A 22,497-nucleotide genomic window follows, 5' to 3' on the forward strand; every position below is an offset into this window, starting at 1 on the left:
AGAAGGGCTGTGGGGAAGGCAAAACCAGCAAGCTGGGGTGGGCTAAGGCACTGCTCGGGACTGTGTTTAAACCTTCCCCAAGCCCTGGGGAGGTGCCCTCCCTACTGGAAATGGCCACATGCTCAAGTATCATCCTTAGATAAGTGGCCTGGATGTGAATGATGCAGCAGCCGCAGAATAACCTGCTAATAACGAAGGAATCCAGCAAGTGGCAGAGGCTGTATGATGGCAGCTGCTCATGAAGGCGGATAAGCATTTTGAAATGCATGAAAGGATTCTTGTGAAGCGCTGGAAAGCATTGAGACAACCCAAAGGAACAGAGCCCATCTGCTTTCCAAGCCACCTGAGCACCCTTCACACCCAGAGCCTTCCAGGACAGCCAGCATCTGACAGCAGCAGCAGGAACCCCTGCGGTTCCAGGCCGGCTTTGGGGTTCCAGACGGTCTTGACAGCCAGGAGCCTCAACACAGGCCCAGCCAGGCAGCATGCATACATGGTATGCACTGGCATACGGCTCACCGCAGGTTCGTGGCAGCAAACTGCTAGAAGAGGCTCCTTTGGATACAGGGTTTCATCTGCTCTTACGGCCTGCTGCCGCCCCTGAAGCAACAATCATCCCCACCTGGTGACAAGCACCACCAGCTGCCGAGGAGCTGCATCAGTGACAAGGAAAGAAATGAATGGGGGCTATGAAGGTGTCAAACAGCCAGGCCCTGCTCTCCTGAATGCTACTGAGCCCCTGCTCCACCACAGGGCTATGTGCTGGGACAGACTCTTGGGCAAGTCACTCCATCTACTCCAGGCCTCGGTGCCCTGTCTGCCATGTGGGATATCCCCCGCACCCTCCCAGGGACAAAAGGAACAAATCCCTTCCTGATTACAAGACATTTGTATTCTGGTGAGGAGGTCCACACAATTACCACAGAAGCACAACAGGCTTGGGGAAGGGTTCCACCCTGACTTGCTGCCGACAGCCCATTTCACAGCTGGGAGAGGGAAGGCCATTTGTCCAGGGTCAGCCCCTGGCAGTGCTGCAGACTTGTTGAGTATCTTCCACCTCACACATGGGTGTAAGGAGGGACGGTTCTCCTAGGCCCAGTGAAGGGGTGTGGGCATTAACGTGTGGGTCAGGTAGGCAGGGATGCTTGGCATGGGCACCTTCCCCACGTTCTTAGGGGAAACTCATTGGGACAGCAGTAAGTTTCAAGGCTCAGCAAGTGTGGGGCTGAGCTAGGGAGGATCCTAGGGGCTTTGTGCAATCCCGGCGTGCCTTGTTTCATCCCCTGTCCCCCTCTCTCTTGCAGCAGTGAGCTCCTCTGTGGGAACATTTGTTACCGCTGAAATACTGTACGGGGAAACAGATTAATAGACAGCAAAGCAGAGGGGGATTAGCACTTTCAGGGAGCTCATCTGCAACTAAACAGAGTCTCAGCACTTTGCAAATGGTATGGGGGAAAGGGGAGAAAGCAAAGAAGGGGATGGCTGATGTCTACTTCTCTGTCCTCCTGGGGGTTCCCCATCATTGGCTCCCAAGTATCCTTTGGAGCCAGGGGGACTGGCTACACCAAGCCTCCTCCCAGCACTTCTCTGGCCATAACTGAGGTCCATTCTCTGGCCCCAGGATCCTGTAGATGACCATCTTTGTATTAGCTTCTTGGTGACGGATGGTGCTTCCTGCACCCCAGCAATGGTCAGGGGTAGCTGGCTCAGCTCAGCCAGCACCACTGCCCAAGGCTCCATTGTCATGGCCTGGTTTGACCAGGAACTGGGTCCCCTCACTGCTGCCCAGCCCCTGGTTAACTGAAGGGCAAGTCGACGACACCAACCCTGCTGAAACACAAGCTTAGCATAAAGGTCACCTGGACTTTTCAGGCTCAAAGATTGTGAGAAGCCAGAGCCCAGCTCCTCTGAGCTTCCCTCTCGTACCCAGCTCCCTGCATGTTGGATGCCCCCATGCTACAGATGTTCCCGCCAAAGCCTGAAGAAAATGGCTCGTGGGACAGGGCCCCTATCCTCAGCTTGACTGTACTTACAGAGGTTCAGATGGCATCTCGTCGTTCTGCTACTGCTGGTCTGGGTAGGGATGATCCTGCCTCAGGCAGGGGGTCGGACTAGACCTATGGAGGTCCCTTCCAGCCCAACTTCTCTATGATCCTAGCATCACTCACTCACTGTACACCAGCTGGCTCCAAAAGTCAGCCCATGTGCAGGGTGTGGGAAAGCTGGCTAAGCCATTAGCTCAGGTGGATTCCCTCCCAGTTGCACACGATTTGGAGGGTCGGGGCTGGGAGGGAAGAGCAGAAGAGATCTCTAGCAATATCACAGCACCCCCGTCAGAACCAGAATAGGCAGGAGGCAGCAAGGTAACTGCGGCAGGTTAATGCCCATCACATGCAACGCTGATACGCTGCTAGTGGGCAAGTGACAAGGTGGTGGATCGGTAGCTCAGCGAGTCCTCAAAGGGTGCGCCATGAAAAACAATACATTATCAGCAGGGATCCTGGTTTTCTCCGGTTTAAAAAAATCCCCAATTTTCAGTTTAAAAAAAGTAACCCCAAATCCACATTTTTCCATGATTAAAATAAAACACCATTAATAGAGAGAGTTCTATATAGTGGCGTTTCATTTTAATCATGGAAAAATGTGGATTTAGGGTTACTTTTTTAAAACCGAAATTTGGGGATATTCTTTAAATCAGAGGAAACCAGGATCCCCAATTATCAGCATCAGATCCAGATGGTAGAGCGGTATCATCTAGCCCATGAAGCTCCCATGAGGCCAGAAATTTGGCAGTGTGGGAGTGGTGGCAATTAATGCTGCCACTGCCCATCACCCCTCTCCCCGGCCATCAAAATCCTAAGCTCTGCGTAGTGGGATCGGGCCCCAGCCATGTTGGTACCAGCGTGCTGGACTGGGCCCACAGATCAGACCTGGCCTGTAGATGGACCTGGCACTGCTCATCCAGTCTACAGGGCCAAAAGGTGGGGCACTGCTGTGTAAGTAAGTCTTTCATATATATCTCTATATACATATACAGGTAATGTAACTTGTTGGGTGTAAAAGTGAAGTATGCTGCCAATTTTAATCCATAAAAACAAGTGTGGTCCAGGTATCAAAAATATGGGAAAAGCTACAACAGATGCTTTGGAGGGGTCCTCGGTGCTCCCTGCTATAGCTGCTTCCTGGGTAGGGTGGGTATTACTCTAGCACAGACATGCACCTGAAAAAAATATTTCTGCTGGGGTAAAGAGATACATGACAGCTGAATCTCACTGCTGGTTTGATCACTGATTATTGACAACTGCCTTTCACAACATGCCCAGGCCTTTAAACAAAGAGCCATGCATGGAAGAACTGGTGAGCTAAGCAAGCACCTGACTTGAGGACAAAGATAGAGTGGAAGGGCTGGGAGCGAGGAGGTGAGGCTCTGTGCCCCCAGGGTTGCAGACCGCCGCACAGAAAGAACCGCCAGCTCTAGCTGTTGGCTGGAAAGCGATAGGACAGCCCTGGCCAATGGTGATTACAGGCTTTTCCCCCTTGCCTTTGAACACTGCACAAATAAAGGGAACTTCAATACCGAAACAGCGCTGGAGTCCCTGGGTTGCCACGCGTCCACCGATGGCAGTCAGGAAGCCGGAGCCAGGGCCTGCTGAAGAGCAGACGGACTCCCTGTGCGAGACACTGCGCCAAGCCCTGCAAGGTGGAGTCCTGCGTGGAAGCAGCAGCCAAACTGCTCCAGCCATTCAAATCCGCCCACAGCTCAATCACGACAGGGCACTGTGCTTTGCTTAACCCCTTAAATAACCGGTGCGCCCACCCCTCCCCTCCGGACGCAGCCTTGGCGAGAGCTTTTTCAGTACCTGCTCCTGCCTGTCACACCAGGCGTCCTCTGACCTTTTCTTTGATTCAATCCAAGCTGAAGGAGAGAAAAAGGATGGTCTGGCGGCTGTAAATCTGACCTGGGAAATGCAGGCACAAATCCCAGCTCTGGCGCAGACTCCCTGGGGGCCCTGTCCAAGTCGCGCACACGCCCCCGCCCGGCCTTTCCTCTCTTCCCTTCTGCTTAGATCACACACCACATCCTTGCTAATGCTGCAGGATCCCGCCAGGAGCAGCAAGGACTACCGCACAGACCTTGGCGATGACAACAAAAGCCACAGACAACTTTGAATGAGCCCTGAATTCAAACTGTCCGCATAAGCTTAAGACCAAGCCAAAGAGAGATGGCTGATGGAAATGCCTCTTTTGGAACAGGAGCTGGAGCTTGGGCCAGTGCATAGAAACCTAAAGTGAAATCAACTTCAGTGCCTGAAGGGAGAGAAATACGGGATGTGACCAGGCCAGGATGGGGAGGGATCTGGGAAATGGACTCTCCTTCCCTCCCTTGCAACACGCTCAGGGGGTGCAGACAGCTGGAGAAGAGGGACTCATTAGTAAGCAGCACAAGGGCTTTCCTACCGCCCCCGTGTCTCTTTAAAGAGAAGCTACAAAATACCATCTAGGCTGCTCTGCGCTGCAGCTATCCCGGAGGGACTGCTGGAATTAAGAGATTAAAAGGGCAGCTCCTGACAGCCAGGTATGCTCTGCAGAGCGCTGGGAAGCTGGGAGCTGTCCTGGGTAGTTCTCTGTGTCTGCTAATGCCTCTGGGCTCAGGCGGTGTCTGTATCGGTCTTTCTAGCTCTGGTGATTGTTGGTTCGGTTCTGCTGCTGGCAGCAAAGGCAGCACAAAGAGCTTGCACGAGGGACAAAGCAGAAGCTGGCATTGTAACAGGACTGCTGGACCCTGGTGAGAGCAGGCAGGGATGATACAGCAGTGGGCCCACACCAACCCTCCTAACTCTGGATCCCAGCTGGTGCTGGTAGGATGTTTGAGGGAAGAGTTGAACCTAGCTTTAGTTCAACACCTCATGTAGCTCCTAGCATGGGTATGGAGATACAGCAGCTTTCGCCGGAGATGCATCACAAACCACAGCTCTGCAGGGCAGAGAAAGCTTTCTGGTTTTGAGTCAAGCCCCAGCCACTTGGCTGCTCTAAAGCTCCTGCAGCTACTCCAATGATTTTCATTGCAAAAATGATTTTTGGGGGAAAAATGTACTCAGTCTGATTTTTTTTTTTTTTTAATTAAAAACAAATAAATGCCCCCTTGCCATTCCCACCAAGCTCTGGGGAAGGAGGAACGGGAGGCAGAGGAGGGAACCACCAAAACCACTCGGAGAGAACATTTAGAAAAAAAAATAAAATCAACCTCATCCAAATTTCCCACAAGCCCAAATTTTTCAGCCAGAGAAACAGCACAGAATCACCCCCTCCAAATGCAGGTGCCTCACTCCAGAGGCTTGAGCTTCCACACACACCCACGTGCTCCCCACCTTGGCCTTTATTCCATTTTGGACACGCCACTCTGGAGCACGCTTGCCAAGTGCAGCGCTGCACGTAGCCTGGGCTGCTGCTCTCTTACTACAGCTCCGCCATGCAGGGCAGTGCTTTCCCTCTGCTCCCGTTGGGCACAGGCCACTGACAACAGGCCAGGCACTTTGCTCTCAGCTTCGCTCCTGGCAGGGAGCGGGGCTGGAGGCAGCAGATGGTTGCATGCTCTGCCACCTCACTGCACAGTTAGCTGCTTGGGCCACAGCGCAGTGCCAAGGTTGCTTTAGAAGGTGGCACAGGGCCCGCAGGCCGCACATCGGCCACCACTACCGTAAACAGCTTCCTCCTGCCTCCAATTTCAGAACGCAGCAGCGAGTCCTGGCACAAATGGGCACCAGCAGGAGCCACTGCAGCATTGCCAGGGCCTTTGTAATCTGACTGCCGCTCCCCTGTGCCAGCATCACCCATGCTGAGACCTGGTCTGCACCACACAGATCTACCTCTGCTCCCCTGCGGCTAGAGTTACTCCATGACTGCTGGGCAGAGCAGGTCTTTTGCCACCGTCCAGCAGCCAGTAAAACACATCCCTTCAGTAACTCAGTGCCCTGATGCCACTGCTGCCCAGTAGAGCTGCTGGACTTCTGATTTTGGCTGCCTCAGCTGATGCCCCTGGGCAAGCTTCTCCACAGGTGTTGAGCACCTGCTAGTGCAGATGAAGGCCACGGAAGCTGCAGGTGCTCAGTGTCTCTGGCACCACGGATCCCAACGTGCACGTGCAAAGGCCCAAGCCTTCCTGGCTCCATATCCTCACCACCCCGATCTTGCCAGAGCACAGGGAAGGTCAGTACATGGACAAAGAGCACAGTCGGTCAGTCTGTCCTAGGTCCTTCCCCATGACTGAAATCAAAGGCCTTGGCCCTTCTCTGCAGCTTCCTGCCCTTCTTACCCAGCCCTTCCCTGCAGGGGAGGAGTTACTGGGCTGTTTGCTAGAAAAGAGAGCATTGGGTCCCTTGGGGCCAGCTGACTGGTGTCCCTCATGCTCCTCCACGCCGTGCGTAGGCTGATAACCTCACACTTCAAGGTTCACGTCTCAATGAATCACTGTCACTACTTTTGGCTAGGCTGTGAAAGTGCCCTCAGGACTTGATATAAGTTAATAGCCTAAGGAGGAAGCAGGCAGGAGCTCAGAAGTGAGACCACCTGGCCAGCACTGCTGAAACAGGATGCCTATGGATGCCATTTAATGGACAGGCATCAAGAGAGGGTGTTTGGGTCTCACCAAATACTGTGTGCAGGGACTGGCATGTCCAGCTGTCCAGGGCAAGTGGAACTCCATCCCAGCAAGAGCCATCCACCAGAGAAAGGAAGAACCAGCTCGTTCCCAGCCTTTGAGGTTTGAGCATAACCTTGTAAAGTTGAACCAAATGCAGGCAATGCTGCGTTTGGGGGGGGGAGTGTCGGGGGGGGGGCTGAAGAGGGTCGTGTCGGGGGGGGACTGAAGACAGCCCCACTGCAACAGCCAGAGGGTGAGATAAAGCAAAGGGGAGGCTGCTCCTCCAGTGCAACAGGCTGCGGAAAGGGAGTCTCGCAGATGGCCCCCCCACCTGCATCTCACTGCAGCCAGGAAACCGAGGAAACCGAGGTGGGTGGGTGGGATGAGCAGAAACATTCCCGTATTTCACAGCTGGTTTGTGGGCAGGCACAAGGGACTTCCCCTTCATCATACCCAGACTGAAGGCTGGCACACAAGTGAGGGCTATGGCCATCAGCTGTTGGGGCCCTGGCACAATGGTCTAAAGCAGGAACCCACGCCTGCAGACCGCCAGTGCCACGAGCAGATGGACAGCACCATTCCAGCCAAGAAGGGCATTGGCAGCACTTCTCCATGGCACACAAGCTCCAGCAGCCAGATTGTTCGCTTCAGCTCAGCCAGCAATGGATCAAGTCCAGAAGAAGCCGCAGAGCTGGTGCAGGTCCCTCGGTCACTGGAGGGTGGGAGCACCAGGCAAAGCAGTGCCATGCAGTGCACAGCAGTGAACCCACATCACCAAGCCAGGAAGCTGCATGGAGCTTCCCTGCAAGCCTTCCCCAGCCAGCCAGAACATTTCCCCCGAGGCCCAGGGAGACCGCCTTTCCACCGCTCGGCTTGGTTTTAAATAGAGCATTTTCCCAAGCTCTGCAATTAAGCTGCGATCACTCAGGGAGCTGAGGAGCAGGCTGGTTTGCCTGGCACCAGCGAGTCTGTCACGCCAAGCAGAGCTAGCATTAACTCGGCGCAAACAGGGGCAGGATGCTGGATCCCAGGAGCTGGGGAAACCAGCCCTCCCTCCAACACAGCCCCCAGGACAGCCAGGTCCCTGGAGAAGCTGCTCCAGACACCTCCCACCTGCTGCCTCTTCTCACAAGCAGGCAACACAAAGAGCTTCTGATCAGAAGAGACACCACTTAAGATCCAGTGTGGGGTTCCCAAGCCCCACGGCAGCCAGGGAGACGCCCAGCCAACTCCTGGGAACGAGCCAGCTCCATTCTCCCTACAGGGCAATGCATTTTCCCTGCGATTCTCAGGCGCAATAAATATTCCACATCTCCTCAGGGCCAAACCTCTGCCTGGCAAATAATCAACGCATTCAAGGCCCATTCATGTTCTTGTGGCTTTCGACTGTGCTGCCAGTGCCCGACCCCCTGCACTGCACTGTGCTGGCCCAACCATGCCCTACCACACATCAGACCCAGCACAGTTGAGCTTTGCTGAAAACTTTCTGGGGAACAACAGGGGAAGCTGCAGATACTCTGCATGTTTTTCCCCGAGCACCCTTTCTCCAACACCCCCGGACTTAGCTCTCCTCGCTCTGGTCTGACTCCTCCACACAAAACCACATGGTGGTCAGGAGACTCTCACCCCAGTGAGGAGGAAGGGTGGACCCAAGCACCAAACCGCACCACACCCCATGAGTAACAGGCCCATCACTGTGTTTCAGTGGCACCAGGTGAAACCTCAGCTGGAAATTCTAGTCCAGGCCCCTGGCATGAATCTGCCACTGGGGTGAGAGCGGGGAGGGCTTCCCTGCTCCAGGGCTGAAAAGGATCACGCTGATTTTAGTGCCGTGCTAATGCTCTCCAGTGGAGGCAGGGGAACAGGGGGAAACCTTGGGGATGAAGGGCTTTATCTAAACAAGGCACTACCTATCTATGACATGCAAATTAGAGGGTTACCTTATTTGTATAAAACTAGGTCTTAGGCCACCTATGGGGATCTCTGGGGCCATTGCCTTCCTGCCAATGGCCAAGGTCCACTAAGGAGTTACTCGGTGGGGGTTTAAAATGGTTCTTCTCATTGTCAAAAGGGAAGAACAGAGTTACTGATTATTACCCACAGTGGAAAGGGCCTGGAAAAGCTCCTGTAGCAGCCCTGCAGCACAGAGGTGTAGTGAGGATAGAAATAAGAAGCCCCTCTCACCTAGACGGAGCTCCCCAAAATTGCCACATCCGATCTTCTTCCCGACCCGGAAGTTGGGGCCCACCATTAAGACTCCAGAGTTGGTCCCTGTGCTTCGGCTCCCATGGCTGCTCCTTCCTCCGCCTGCCTTGGACATTCTTTTGCCTTCCTCCGTCTCCCCTTTCCCTCCTCTCTTATCAAAATCCATAAGTTTGTGATACCCTGGCCTCTCCACGGTTACGCCACTGCCATACAAATCCCAAAGCCACCGAAAGTCGAGGGGGGAGGAGACAGGTAGCAGCAGGGCTCTTGATTAATACACCATCACGGTCCAAGGGGCAGGGCAGGGGCTCCGGAGTAAGTGCCACCCGCAGGCGCTGGGCTACTGAAATGTCAGTGCTTTCGAGGGTCCTGCCGGGATTCTCATGGTTGCCTGCTTCAAGCCGTTCTTTGGCGAAGACAACATTCTGCGGGGAGTGTCCTTCCAGCTTAGATCCTTTGGCAGCGAGCTGGGAAAGAGAGAAGGGCAAGGATTAGCGTGAGGAACAGGCAGGTGCGATTCTGCAGAGCTTTTAAAGAGGCGTGGGCAAGGGATGGTAGAGGTATGCCAAGAGCAGAGCACTTGGCAACCAGGGCACCTGGGTTCTACGCTGAGCTCTGGGGGGAGCATGATCCATCTAGCAGGTAGGGTGGAGGAGGGGATGGGTACCCAAGAGTCTTGGGCTCTATTTCCAGTTCAAAGAAACAATCTTCGGCAACTCACTGAACCCCTGAGGCCTCGGCTTTCCCTCTCCTGTCTAGCGGATGGATACTTACCATGCAGGAGGGGGAGACCTAGCTCAGTATTGCCCCTGGCATATGCTGGGACCCTGGTGTGGAGGAAGCTAATGAAGTGGGATCCTGCACAGGAGCAGAGGAAACCATCTGGGGCTGCTCACTGCTCTCAGCTACTCTCTCAGCTGGGCTGAGGCAGCAGGCTGGCTTGCTCTTGGTGAGAGCTGGTGGGTGGGGGTTTTGTGCACAGCCCTTTCAGGAAGAGACACTCCTTCCTTTGTCATGGGAAACCAAGGAGTAGAGACACCCAGAGGCTGAAACTCCACCAGCCCCAGGAGCATCCTGAGTTTCTACCAACAGGAGCAGAGAGGCAGGCCCTGCTTGGGGAAAGCTGCTTCATGCTCCTGAGCCCAGGGGTGTGCAGCAGAGGGGCAAGTGCCCCCTTCCTCCAGATCTCTCACAGTTAACCCTGGGGAGCACCTGCCAGGTCACTGGAGAAAACAAGGCAGCCTGGAAGGTGACTGAGGCACTGGACTACCCAGGGGAGTGCAGAGGCAGAGGCATAGGCAGCAGGGACACTGCTTGCTGGCTGTACCTGACCGCTCTAAACCGGCTAAGGAAGAAGATGAGTCACTGGATTCTTCAGAGCAAGGAAAGCAAAAAGCACCCTGGGGTTTCCTAAGAAGCAGAAAGAAGATATCCCTCCTCGCCCAGCATGAAGGCTTTCTGGGTCAAAACCCCTACGTGCACCAGGAGGTTCAGACCAAAGCCATCCCAAGCCAAGAACATTGTGGCATGCTCAAATTCTGGTCCAGCTGCCTGTTTTGATTAGACCTTGTCTGATCTGTGCAGATGGCCCATGCAATCTACAGCCGTGGGGTGTGATGTCTAACCCATTTCAGATCAGAGTCTTTACCTGGATGCAGCCCACACTCCCGGTACCCCTCCTCTGGGGAGATTTCTTAGCACCCATTTGAGGCAGGTGCGACTCACACTGAGCAAGCCCCTGCTCCCTACCGTCAGGCATAGCTGAATTGAAGATCTGCACTGAGAGGCCTGCACGAGCGCATAAGGAGCCTCATCTGTATAAACAGCCCAGATTCTGCTTACTGCCCACCTGTTACTAATGAGGTTTGCTTTTAATGGAGAAACTGGAACACGACTGGGGGGGGGGGGGGGGGGGGGGGTGGGGGGTGGTGGGGGGAGTGTTTAGTGCTGTTTGGGGGCTACTGTGAGAACATGGAAGGCTTGGGGTGCCTGGTGTTGGTCCAACTCTGTTGCTTGGACTGTGAGCTCCTGACACCAGCCCCTTGGTTGTGCATTTGTACAGCACCAAGCATCATTGGGTGCCAGCCCACAAGGTCTACTGTAGTACAAATAAATAATACTGCCCATGAAAGAATAGCCCCAATAGAAACCTCCTTAAGAACTCTGTCCTGACCTCACATGGAGGTGAGATCCAGGCTTCCCACGGGTTGCAGCCTAGGAATGAATACCCCTGCCCTTCCTCTTCCCCTTGTGAAAGATGGGGCAAGAACCAGAGCTAGTCAACGAGGTAGAGAAAAGGCAGCATAGAGCAGAGCCCCGGGTAGCAGGGACTTCACTCAGGAACAGCCAAGGCAGCCTACCCTGGCGCAGAGGGAGCTGGGTGGCAGTGCACATAAAAGTGACTTGTCCCATCTTGCCAACTGCAAGCAGCCCTGAGCTACCCTGGGAGCAGAGGGGGGCCCAGAAAGGCACAGGTGGAAAGGAATTGCAGCTGCTAGGTTGCAGAGTTAATTAGCAGGTGCTGGGATGAGGCGAAGGGTTCCTATGGCAGTGGCAGCACAGAGGCTCTCCTGGGGGCCAGCTGTCAGCAGCAGGTGCAGGCATCTCCATTGTTCCGGCAGGGAAGTAGCAAAGTTCAGAGATCCTCGCCAGTGAGAGGTGCGGGTGCGGCGGCCTAGAGGTCCAGGCTGCCAGGGCAGGGGCAAGGGTCTTGCTCTCATGGCACGAGGCCAGGGCTTGGACCCAGAGTCAGGCCTGCTACAGCTCCCTAGTCAACCTGGGCCAGGCCACTTGAAGTGCTCAAAAGTATCCAAGGGACTTAGGAGCCCAAGTTCTACTTTCCAAAGTGGTGCAGGCACTCAGCCTAACTCACAGGTGTCTAAATACCACACCTCCCAGGCCATGCTGGAAACTGGGATTTAGGCAGTCTTAAAAAAAAATGCTGCCCTTGGCTGCGCACAAATCGGAATCATAGAAAACTAGGGTTGGGAAGGACCTCAGGCAGTCATTTTTTACAACCCCGTTCTCAAAGCTGGACCATCCTGAATTATATTATCCCAGGCAAGGCTCCGTCTAGCCGGGTCTTAAAAGCTTCCAAGGATGGAGATTCCACCACCTCTCTGGGTAACTGGTTCCAGTGTTTTACTACCCCCCTAGTGAGAAAATTCTTCCCCCTATCTAACTTAAACTTCCTTTGCTGCAACTTGAGACCATTGCTCCATGTTCTGCCATCTGTCACCAAATCTAGCTCCATCCTTTGGAACTCCCCTTCAGGGAGTTGAAGGCTGCTATTAAATCTGCCCCCCCCCCACCCCAAGTCCTTTCTTCTCTAGACTAAGCCCAGTTCCCTCAGTCTGTCCTCAGAAGTCATGTCCCCCAACCATTTTTGTTACCCTCCGCTGGACTCTCGCCAACTTGTCCACATCCTGTCTGTAGCGGGGGGCCCAAAACTGGGCACCACGCTCGATGTGGCCTCACCAGTCCCGAAAAGAAGGGAATAATCATTTCCCTTGATCTGCTGGCAACGCTCCTACTAATGCAACCCAGTATGTTCTTAGCCTTCTTGGCAACAAGGGCACACTGTGGGCTCATATTCATCTTAGTATCCACCGTAACCCCCAGGTCCTTTTCTGCAGAGCTGCTGCTTAGTCAGTTGGTTCCCAGGCTGTACCAGGGCATGGGACTGATCCATCCTATGTGCAGGACTTTACACTTCTCCTTGTTGAATCCCATGACATTTCTTTTTGTTCAATCCAAAGAACTTCCTGGATTGTCTGTGCACTGCAGTATTGCTCTCCCAGCAGATGTCAGGGTGCTTGAAGTCCCCCATGAGAACCAGGGCCTGTGGTCCCCTACGAGAATCAGGAAACTTCTGCTAACCATTTGAAGAAAGCCTCACCCAGCTCGCCCTCCTGGTTTGGTGGTCTATAGCAGACCCCTACCATGATATCACCCTCTGACCCTAACCCAGAGACTTTCAATAGGCCCATCTCCAGTTTCATACTGGAGCTCTGAGCAATCATACAGCTCTGATACATACAGTACAACCCCTCCTCTCCCCTGCCTGTCCTTCCCGAACAGTTTATACTCATCCACGACGGTGCTCCAGTCATGTGAGCTATCCCATCCAGTCTGTGATTCCAATCGTGTCAACCCTCCCAGCGCCCTGAGCCACAGTCCAGCCTCTGCTCTCCGGGCTGGGAACGTGTCCTCCCAACATGCACATACAGCACCTGCCAAGATGGGGTTCTGGTCCCACTGGACCTCTACAGTGATCGCCATGCAAGGAATAGCTGGCCTAGGGGCTGAGCGGTAAGGAGCGGTCCTGCCCCTGTGGGAGGCGCAGGCCTGAAGCAGCACCAGCCAGGCACAGTCAAGCAATTCCAGCCTTTCCTTAGCTTCCAGCATGCAGCAGCAGGTCACCCATCCCCAGTGGGGGCTGGCCGCTCCCACCTCCTAGTGCCGCCAAGCAAAACTTTTCATTCAGCAGCTGCGGTTCAACTCTTCTTTTTCCTCCGTGACGTGGCCCTGAAGGGAATATTTACCATGCCTGTGGGGGCCGGGTGGAACTTCTCTGATAACAACAGGCAAAAAGCAGAGCAGCCGCATCCCTTGCTGGGCAAGCCATGGGACACAGCATACATGGACACATGGTGGTGGTCCCAGTAAACAAGGGGTGGGTTGAGGGGAGAGCACCTGTGAGCCAGGAGCTGGTGTAGATATGGGGTCAGGATCATCCTCAAGCCTGCACCCTCAAAGCAAGTCACTTCTTGCCTCAGTTTCCCATTACAAGCAATAGGCACATGCTCTCTCTACCTGACAGTGGAGAAGCAAGGTTTAGTTAAGATGAGGCACTCAGAGCTCAGGATCTCCAAGCTCTCCTAGGTACATCACAGAGCACTTTTCTGAGACAGTTCTTTAAGAAGCCAGGGAGCACCGAGTCCAAGGGGCCAGGCATTAGACTAGGAGAGTGGGGTTCAACTCTTGGCTGTCACTGACTTGTCATGAAGCCTTAGACAGATCACTGTCCCTCCCTGGGCCTCAGTTTCCCCATTTGTGGAATGGGGTTTGGGATAATCATCCACCCCTGCAAAGCACTTGGAGATCTGTGGATGGTAAGACCTACACATTAGCATGACTGGTACATATACTAATAGTCCTTTGCTCTTGAGCATGAGATCGAAGGCCCCAGGCCTGACACCAAGAACCAGCACTGCCCACAGAAGCATGAGGGGCTGGTGAACATCAGAGAGGATTCCCCTGAACAAACCTCACTCTCTCCCCACACCGTCTGCCTTGCCAAGCCCCTGACTCCCTGTAGGGGCACTGCATCCAAAGTGGAGGTGTTGGCTGCACCACAGCTCTGCCCAAATCCTTCTGCTCCCCGTGCCCTAGGCACTGATGAGCTGGCAGTGCCCCCACCTGGCACTCAATCCACCCAGTACCATGTCACCCATCACAGGCAGTGCTGGAAGCAGGAAACCCAAAAAGGCAGGTGTGGCCAAAACTGGATTATACCAGTGCTTACTCTGGATGCTGACAGAGTAATCCTATGATGCCCCAAGCCTCTGCAGCCTGCTCAAGCTGACAGCAGCTTGACCACAGCAAAACCAGCTCCCACTACCTTCCCTCCCTCCCCAAGGAAAAGGGAAATCAGCTGCATGCTCTGGAAGCTGGGCCTGGCATGAAACCTGCATGCTCTGTCCACTGGAGACTATCTGTGCTTCCCAGCATGAGCCCAGGGCAGTGCCTGTCCAGAGTTCAGGGCTGGCTCCTCCCAGAGGAGAGCACAACACCGTGACCCTGGGCAGGATGTGCCTTGAAGGGGCCGTGCCAGGAAGCCAAGTGCAGTCACAAGGGTGCATTCTGGGAGACAGACAGACACCTCCCTCCCGAGCTACAGCTTTCCACCCATGCTAATCACCTCTGCTTTGTTCCCAGCTCAGTCCGCTCCAAACCGCAAGCAAGCCGCTCTGGCAGGCCTCTGCCACCCCCCTCTGCTGCAGTGCCACCTAAGTGCTGGTTCCAGCCCCGTGGGCTCTGCAGCCCTGCTACCTGCGGGTTAAACAAGCCGGCCTCCACCTCTCGGGCATGCAGCCTCCAGGAAATGAGTGCACCGCCTGGCCTGATGTTTGTCCAAGGCCCGTAAAACTTTTTATTGGCTCTCGATAGCTATTAATAATAAAAAGGCTTCTTGTGCTAGACCACGTGGGGGGAGGGAGGAGGACAGGCGAACAGAAAGGCAGTGAAGGCCCGAGGATGGTGTTGGGAAGAAAGCAGCTGTGCTTTGCACCCACCAAAGGACTGTGCAGTCTTGGGGAGCTGGGGGTTAAGCTGATGGGGGGTGGGAATGGTCCAAAGTAAGTGCCTGGTCTCCCACCTGAGCCCTACCCCCAGCCTGTTCCTGCCTTTAAAACAGGTATCAGAGCTGCAGCAAATCTGCAACTGCTCCAGCAGTGGTAGCTCAGGCAGCTATGCCTTCAGCTCACTGAGCACAGGGTCTAAGACATGCAGCCAAGGCATCCCAGTGCCACCTGGCAGGAGGCAGTGGTGCACACATCACAGCACCTCCTACAGCAGTCAGCTCCCTACTTGCTCACCCACCCTCACTGTGTTCAACCCCCTCCAAAGGGCTGAGATCTGCCCTCATCCAGGGGAAATGGCTGTGCGAGCGGTAAAGTCTGACAAGGCACCCAGTACATGCTCAGCCACTCTCCTCTGACCTGCTTCTGCTACCAGGGAGCTGCAGGGGTAATGGCAAATGATGAATAAAGCTATGCAAGTGCCAGGTGCTAATAGCATGCATTACCATCCCTCTGGGAGAAGCCAGGCTGAGCACACTCAAATCCCTGGTTTCCATGTGCCTCTGCTCTGTGCAGGTTTCCAGGGGTTGCCCAGCCCTGGGCTGCCTGCACCAGGAGAGATGGGGTCAGGGTTGTAGCTACAGCCACGGTAAGCAACGAGAATAAAAAAGGGAGAGCAGGAAAGAGATGGGCTGCAATACTAGTCTTGACCCCTCAGCAAGGCTGATGTGGTGGGAGCCCTGCCCTCCAGGCTGCTGCTGGCACTGCAGCCCCACAACCTGATGCCTCATCAGTCCTGGCTACAGCTCAGTGTGGTCATAGTGCAAGTCAGGCCTGCCACAGGTCAGTGCTAGCTTTTGACATGAGAAATACCCACCAGCAAGGAGAGGCCTGTGATCCAGCCCCTGATGCCCACAGCCCATTCTCCCCTGCTGCACCTTGTGCTTGGGAGGAGCATCCCTATGACCACAGGCTTGCCTTTTCCCAGAAGTATACAGATGACTGGATAATAGGTTGGCGGAGACCGCTGCCCGCCCTGCCGCCCCTCTTGTTCCCACCACTGCCTTGTGCTCTTGGCTTCACCATCTGCTGTCTCTTATTGAACTGCAAGCTCCTTGGAACAGGGACCATCTCTTTGCCAGGTGTTTGGGCAGCGCCAGGCACCACGGGGGTCCTAGGCCCTGCCTGGGGCCCCTAGGTGATGCTGCTATACACAATGTAGGGTGCGGGAAGGGCTGGAGGGTGAGGCCTTGATGGGTCAATCAAAAGTTTTTTGTTACAGGTGCCTTGTCCCCGTGGGCTGCGCACTATGGCAGGGAAACAGAAAAAGCCACAATCCCTGCTCCTCCCAGCTCTGGCCCCTACCATGTCACTGCCTTGCCTCCAGCATCTCCACGCACAAGGGATGGCACCTCCTTTTTACAGACAAGGAAAACAGATACAGAGAGGACCCCTAGGGTCAGCAGCTGAGCTAAGGCCCCCTCGTCCCTCTGCTTGCCTCGCAGACAGCAGTCCCCCCATCTGCAGGAAGCAGAGGGGAAAAGGGGGATGAGAGCAGGGCTTCCCTAAGCTTTGTTCTCTCCCAGGCGCTGAGCACACAACATCCTGTCCATTCTTTACTTGCTCAATGATTTCCTCTGTGGATTTGGGGCAGAGCTGCCCTCCTGCCTGCCTCCTGCCAGCTTTCACCCCCTTCCCTTGCCAGGCTCCTGTCTGTGCTGCACGACCAAGGGTCAGAGCCGCCTCCTGTGCAGCCGCGGACACCCTAGGCCTGCGGGACGGGTTTTATTGCTGCTGCCTTCTCTCAGGGAGTCTCCCCATCCCTTCTCCAGCAGCAGTGGAGCAGTGCGTAGCTCAGGGTGGGGGAAGGGGAGGAGACGGTGTGTGAACTGTGTGGCTTAGTACCCAATTTTCATTTTGAATCAGACCTTTATGCTCAGCCCTGTGGAATCTCAGGGCCAGACTGTTTGCACAGAGCCAGGCGGCCGCGGGCCAGAGCGGAGGGAATTCCAGCCCCTGGGTTCGTTTCGCTTTTCACGGGAGCTGCTGGCCAGGCTGCGTAAGGGAATTTCAGACAATGAAACTAGACAGCGCAGCCAACCAGAAGGGAAAAAATACGTTTCTAGTCTTAATAAATGCTGGTTCCTGTGAAGCGCTTGGGGACCGCCCAGGCCAGGGATGAGCTGCCTTAATGCAGAGCAGATCCGCAGCTCCAGCTGCCCCACCAGCTTGACCCTGGCCTTACAGCTGGAGCCTGGAAGCAGATTGTCCACAACCACCCTCCAGGCCAGGCCTTGCTAGTAAAGGCCCCCCCGCCCCCAGCACAGCCCTGACAGCCCTCTTCCACCCAGGAACGCTGTACCATGTAATCAGTCCCTAGGGCAGTGCTGGTCCAATTCCCCACGTGAACACACCAGCTGGACAGTGAGCTTAGCTCCATTTTCAAACCAGTCAGTCATCAGACCAAAATCAAGTCACTTTTACTCTGAACAGCGCACCCGTGCAGGGTGAGGCCAGCAGAGTCTGATCGCGCCACTATAGTCCTGCCTACCTTGCTGTTCGTGAGGCCTAGCCATAGCAGCTCATGCCGAACTATGTGGAGGCCCCTTAGCTTTTGCGGCTGACGAGCAAAAGGAGGTGGCGTTCCCACGACATCCCATGATACTCTGGATAAACAGGCCTGGGCTTTTGCTGTGGTTCATGGTTGGGTCACGCAGTAGAGAGGCCCAGAGAAGGCCTTAGGTGATGCAGCAGCAGTTACTTACAGAAGGAGCGAGGCATCCTAGGATTGGGTAGGCTTTCAAGGGTCATCTTGAGAGGGCCCCTGCATGACGCTGGATTCACTAGTCCTACACCATGCCACAGAGGCACCAGTCCAATCTCTGCAAGCAGTGAGAGGTGGCTCTCTTAGGTAGCAGAGGGGGACTGATCTTATGTGAGGTTTCCGACTGCTTGAATGAGAAGCCCTCCTGGACAATGAGGAGCTGAAGAACCAGCGCTGCATCCTTCCAAACATGACGAGCAGAAAGGGCCTGGGTACAACCAGCAGCATCCTGATGCAACGATTTCTCAATCACTTCCCTGGCCAAGCACACAAACAGCACGATCTGCTGGAACTGCTGCTGGGCAGGTCACCCTGCGGCGAGTGACCCTGACCACGTGCCCACAACGCAGAACAGAGCTGGTCTCTCACGGGACTTGATTCACTTTGAGCCAAAATACAGACTTTCCAGGGGAAAACAACAAATCTAAAAACTGGTCTCGAGTTTGGCCAAAGGATTCCAAAGCAAGCTGCGGTCTCAGGACGACCCAGCAGCGCTTGCAACCACAGTTCTTCAACCAGGCGTAACAGGTTAGGTGACCGAGGACAACTGCAACTTTAAAAATGGGCTCTCCTTTAAAGGAAAAAAATATGGGAAACTGTGGCTTTTCCCTTGCAGGACGGCAGAGTTCCAGCCTGCAGGGGCTGCCTGGATCCTCCCCCATGCCCCACACACGGGGGTGGGGGGCACTGGGTCAGGACTGGCCATTGATGTTTACAAGTGGGTCCTGGTACAAAAAAGGTTGAGACCCAGTGCCTTAATTCATGACCTCTAGCTGCCCCCACACTCATGCCCATGCCTCGCAGATGTCACACATCCACTTGTCCTCAGAGCCACCGGGCCACTTCAGGCCTTTACTCCCTTGTTGGGGCTTCGGCCTTCCCGGCTTCCACCTCTCTACCTGAGCCCAGGTCCACACTGTTTGGGCTCCAGCCCCTTGTTTCACCCTCTGGGGCCTTCATCTCTGCCCTGCTCGGGACCCAGGCTCTCTGGCCCCATTTGTCTCACACAGGCCCTCAAAATCTCTGTCCTCCCCAGGCTCCAGGCCCCAAGCTTTGCCCCACTCCCAGACAGTGCTGGACTTCCTGGCTTCTGCCTTGCACCTTGAGCCTAATCCCTGGTAAGGCTAAAGGCAATCACATGCCCCTTGGACACGAATGGGACCTCCAAGCCACCCCTTTTCTAGCGCCCCCAAACCACCAGTTAAAACCCAAATGCAAACTTAAGCCTTCTGGCAGTAACACAAACCCCCCAGCCACAGGCTGCCTACCACGCTTCTCCTGAGCCCTGGGTGCTCTCCCACATCTCCTAACAGGGCTTCTTCCTCCTCCTCCTCCTCCTGCTGCTTCCCAGGTCTAACTCCCTGCTCCAGCTCTGGTTTATATACTCCTAAAGCCCCGCCCCTTTTTGGTCATGTGCCTCTCCTGTCAGCTGACTGGACCACAGGGTTGTTCCTTAACCCCTGCTCTGCTGGTTGCCTATGCCACAAGACCCCTGCCCTTAAAGGGGCCACGCCACTTTCCAGTAACAGGGCAAGGGTTCCCAGTCACACCAGGGAATCTCAAAGTGAAATTGACACTTCCCAGTAAGTTTTTGACTTCGGCCTCTCAAAGGGAACCAAAAAAGGGAAGAGCCTCAAATGTCAACAACATGACGAATTGTGAGGAAAACACAAATATCAGGAGATTATTTTAAAGCTAAGGGGATTTAAGGAAGAAGAAGTTTTAGGCTCTTTATTTGCCATCTGGCTCGGAGTCTTTTGGGTAACACGCTAGTCACATTTGCAAGAGTCTCTCTCATGCAATCGCTTGTCTCCGGGAGCTGGGGATTTAGGGCAGATTGCAGTGTTTGCCGTTTGCCAGTCTTATTCAGAGTCTGTCGAGAGTTGCAAAGCTGGAAGCAACTTCCAGGAAGGCAAAGCTCAAATGAGAGAGACAAGAGAGAAATTATTTGTACTACAACAGCTCTTGGACACCTTAACAGAGAACAGGGTCTTATTGTACTAGATGCGGTGCACGCACAGTCCTGCACCACGAACTTCATCATTAAAAGAGGCAAGACAAGGGTGGAAGCACAGTGCAGGGAAATGACCTGGCCAGGGCGGCACAGCAGGGCAGTGGCAGAAGAAGCAGGAAGAGAACGCAGGTAGCCAGTGAAGCCCTGCACCCGATGTCCCCGAAATCTGTTCTGTGGGAGGCAGTGGGATCCCGACAATAACCATCTTTAGCAGGCACCTGATCCCAGCAAGTCCTTCCAGCGGTTAAAGCCGGCTTTGCTGACTACTCTACGCTTTCCAACCAGAGAAGAAACAGCTGCATCCAGAGGGGGAGGGACTGGAGGGGGGGAAATCTTCCCGAGAGCTAAAAACACAAAGAAAATCTCTTGACGTTAGACAACCCAGAGGCGCTGCAAATTAAAAGGCTAAAAATACCTCCCAAGCACCCCGTGACTCCATGTACAACCATACCCAAAGCTTCAAGTCTGAAACCAAACACAGCAACATGCAACTGGTCCACTTACCAGGCTGGACAAGAATAACGAGCTTGGGACCAAACAAACGAAGAAGAAAAATTAATAAAAATATCAAGACACTTGCATGGAAAATGCAAAAGGTACAAGAGTTGGAGCCAGATGTGGTTTTGTTTTACAATAGCAGATAAAAAACCTGCTGGTCTTAAAACGAAGGAAGCTCCAGCATGTTTTAAAATAAACTGCAGACCAGTCCCAGAAAACGTCCGAGAAGGTTTGTAGTTACAATCTATTCCAGTCTTAAATGCCAGCAGCAGCCCTCGTCATTTCAAAGCAGGGAAGGCTTCAAGCAGAGGTTTCTTCAATTGACTCTGCTCATGAAAACTTCCTTGGGGTTTTTGCGAGTTCGGTGGGTTCTTTTCCACGAGGACCATTGCAAAAGGTCAAGACTGAGCGGTGAGTTTGACTGGAGCTCTCTAGTTCCACCTGATCGGAGACAAGGCCTTGAGGGAGGTCATCTGGGAGAGTCTGTTTAGCTTTTCTACAATTGAGGCTAAGAGAGGAGGAGCAGGGCACCAAGAGCCAGACGCTACCTCAGAGCCTGGGCAAGCAGGGAGAGACGGGTTGGTTCAGCTGTTTAGCAACCTCTTGCTTTTGACCCGTCAGCAAAGACACGAGCCCTAGCAGGCCACGCAATTCAAACCCGAGTCTGCAGTCAAGATCGGACGCTGGCCACAAGCTTACCACTGCGGCCTGGTGCTCTCTGGCTTGGGCCTCACTGTAATTACAAGGTCGTGTGGTAGAGCCAAATTGCACCCTTCCGAAAATACATCCACACGAGCAGAAGGAAAGCAGAAGGACCAAGGCATAGGAAAACACCCACCTGGTGCCTCAGAGCAGGATTCCCCAATACCCAGATCGGGCATCTCCACGCTATTTTCTGCTCTCTGCACCTGGAAAACGCTGTTCCAGAGAAAGCGGGGGAAACCACCAGCAGTCTCTGCCGGCATCACAGCGAGGAGGTATTATCACTGCATCATTCGCATGCCCAGGTTCTGAGTATGGGTCTCACAGAAAGAGACTAAGGGACCCCAGTCAATTTAGAGCGACTCGGATAAGAAAAGATACTTTTCCAAGTACCCACATAGAAAGGTGTGTGATTGGGGGGGGAGAAGTGGAGGGGGGTACTTTAATCCAGTGATGTCATTAGAAGAGCAAATAGTTGGAAGACAAATTGAGACTGGAAATATGGTATATTTCTTGTTAATGGGTAAAACGTCACTGGAACAAATGACTGAAGGAAAGATGGTACAATCTCTTATCTGAAAGTCTTTATGCCAAGGCGGGAAATCTCTCTGAACTTCCAAACTGACCAGCAGTGCCTCTGCTGCAGGCACCCTGGATGAAATTACAGTCCGTGTTGCAGAACACGTCAAACTTGATAGCAACAGCAGGCCCTACAGTCTGTTCCCAGGTCAGTCCTTTCCTCTTGGCATCTTCACCCCGTGCATCACACAATCATCCCCATTCCTTTAATCTCATTTCTGCACCACGAAATTGATGGTGTCCATTTGCTTTTGCTCAAACTTTTAAAGGGCTGATTCCACCAGTGTAGGGAGAGTGCTCAAGACAGATTGCTCTGCGAGATTAAAAATGCAAGTAACTCTGGATTCCTAGAGAATCCCTGTACACTATCTCCAATCCTTTTGATGGCCGATTTAAACTAGAGTAAGTGAGGTTTAAATTAAGCCCTGGAGATGTGCTTCAGCCTCACTTCAGTCACCATGCGCTGCCTTGTTGCTCTTCATGCATCAGTCCTTATGCAAGCCCTTATTACTGTATTGCAAGTTCCAAAAATCTCTCTCCAACTCCTACAAGCTTAAAATACTCTTTATTAACAAGCTAATTAGGACATGTAGGGGAGAAGCAGAAAACTGAATCAATGCTTTCTCTAGGAAGTTAGCTCACTCAGAAATACAGTACTCCGAGGAGAAAAGCAGAGAATAATAGCATGGAAAACCTCAGTTGTGCTCCAACAACTCTGGTGATAATTTGGGAA

The 22,497-nt window shown here is 53.8% G+C and overlaps 1 protein-coding gene across 6 annotated transcripts in view; it reads right to left on the reverse strand.

The window, feature by feature from the left end:
- Nucleotides 1-22,497, reverse strand: part of CSNK1G2 (casein kinase 1 gamma 2) — a 69,725-nt gene that overhangs the window by 20,014 nt on the left and 27,214 nt on the right. For 5 of the 6 annotated variants that reach the window (XM_006027165.3, XM_025208305.1, XM_025208301.1 and 2 more), the window contains exon 2: nucleotides 8,825-9,312. In XM_006027165.3, coding sequence (XP_006027227.1) covers nucleotides 8,825-9,011 — 187 coding nt within the window. In that variant the 5' untranslated portion in view covers nucleotides 9,012-9,312. Of the gene's footprint in view, nucleotides 1-8,824; nucleotides 9,313-19,239; nucleotides 19,344-22,497 lie in introns of those variants that run through there. The other variant, XM_025208302.1, reaches the window with a different exon arrangement.

This window comes from Alligator sinensis, unplaced genomic scaffold (genome assembly GCF_000455745.1).
Source record: "Alligator sinensis unplaced genomic scaffold, ASM45574v1 scaffold103_1, whole genome shotgun sequence".
Taxonomy (NCBI): Eukaryota; Metazoa; Chordata; order Crocodylia; family Alligatoridae; genus Alligator; species Alligator sinensis.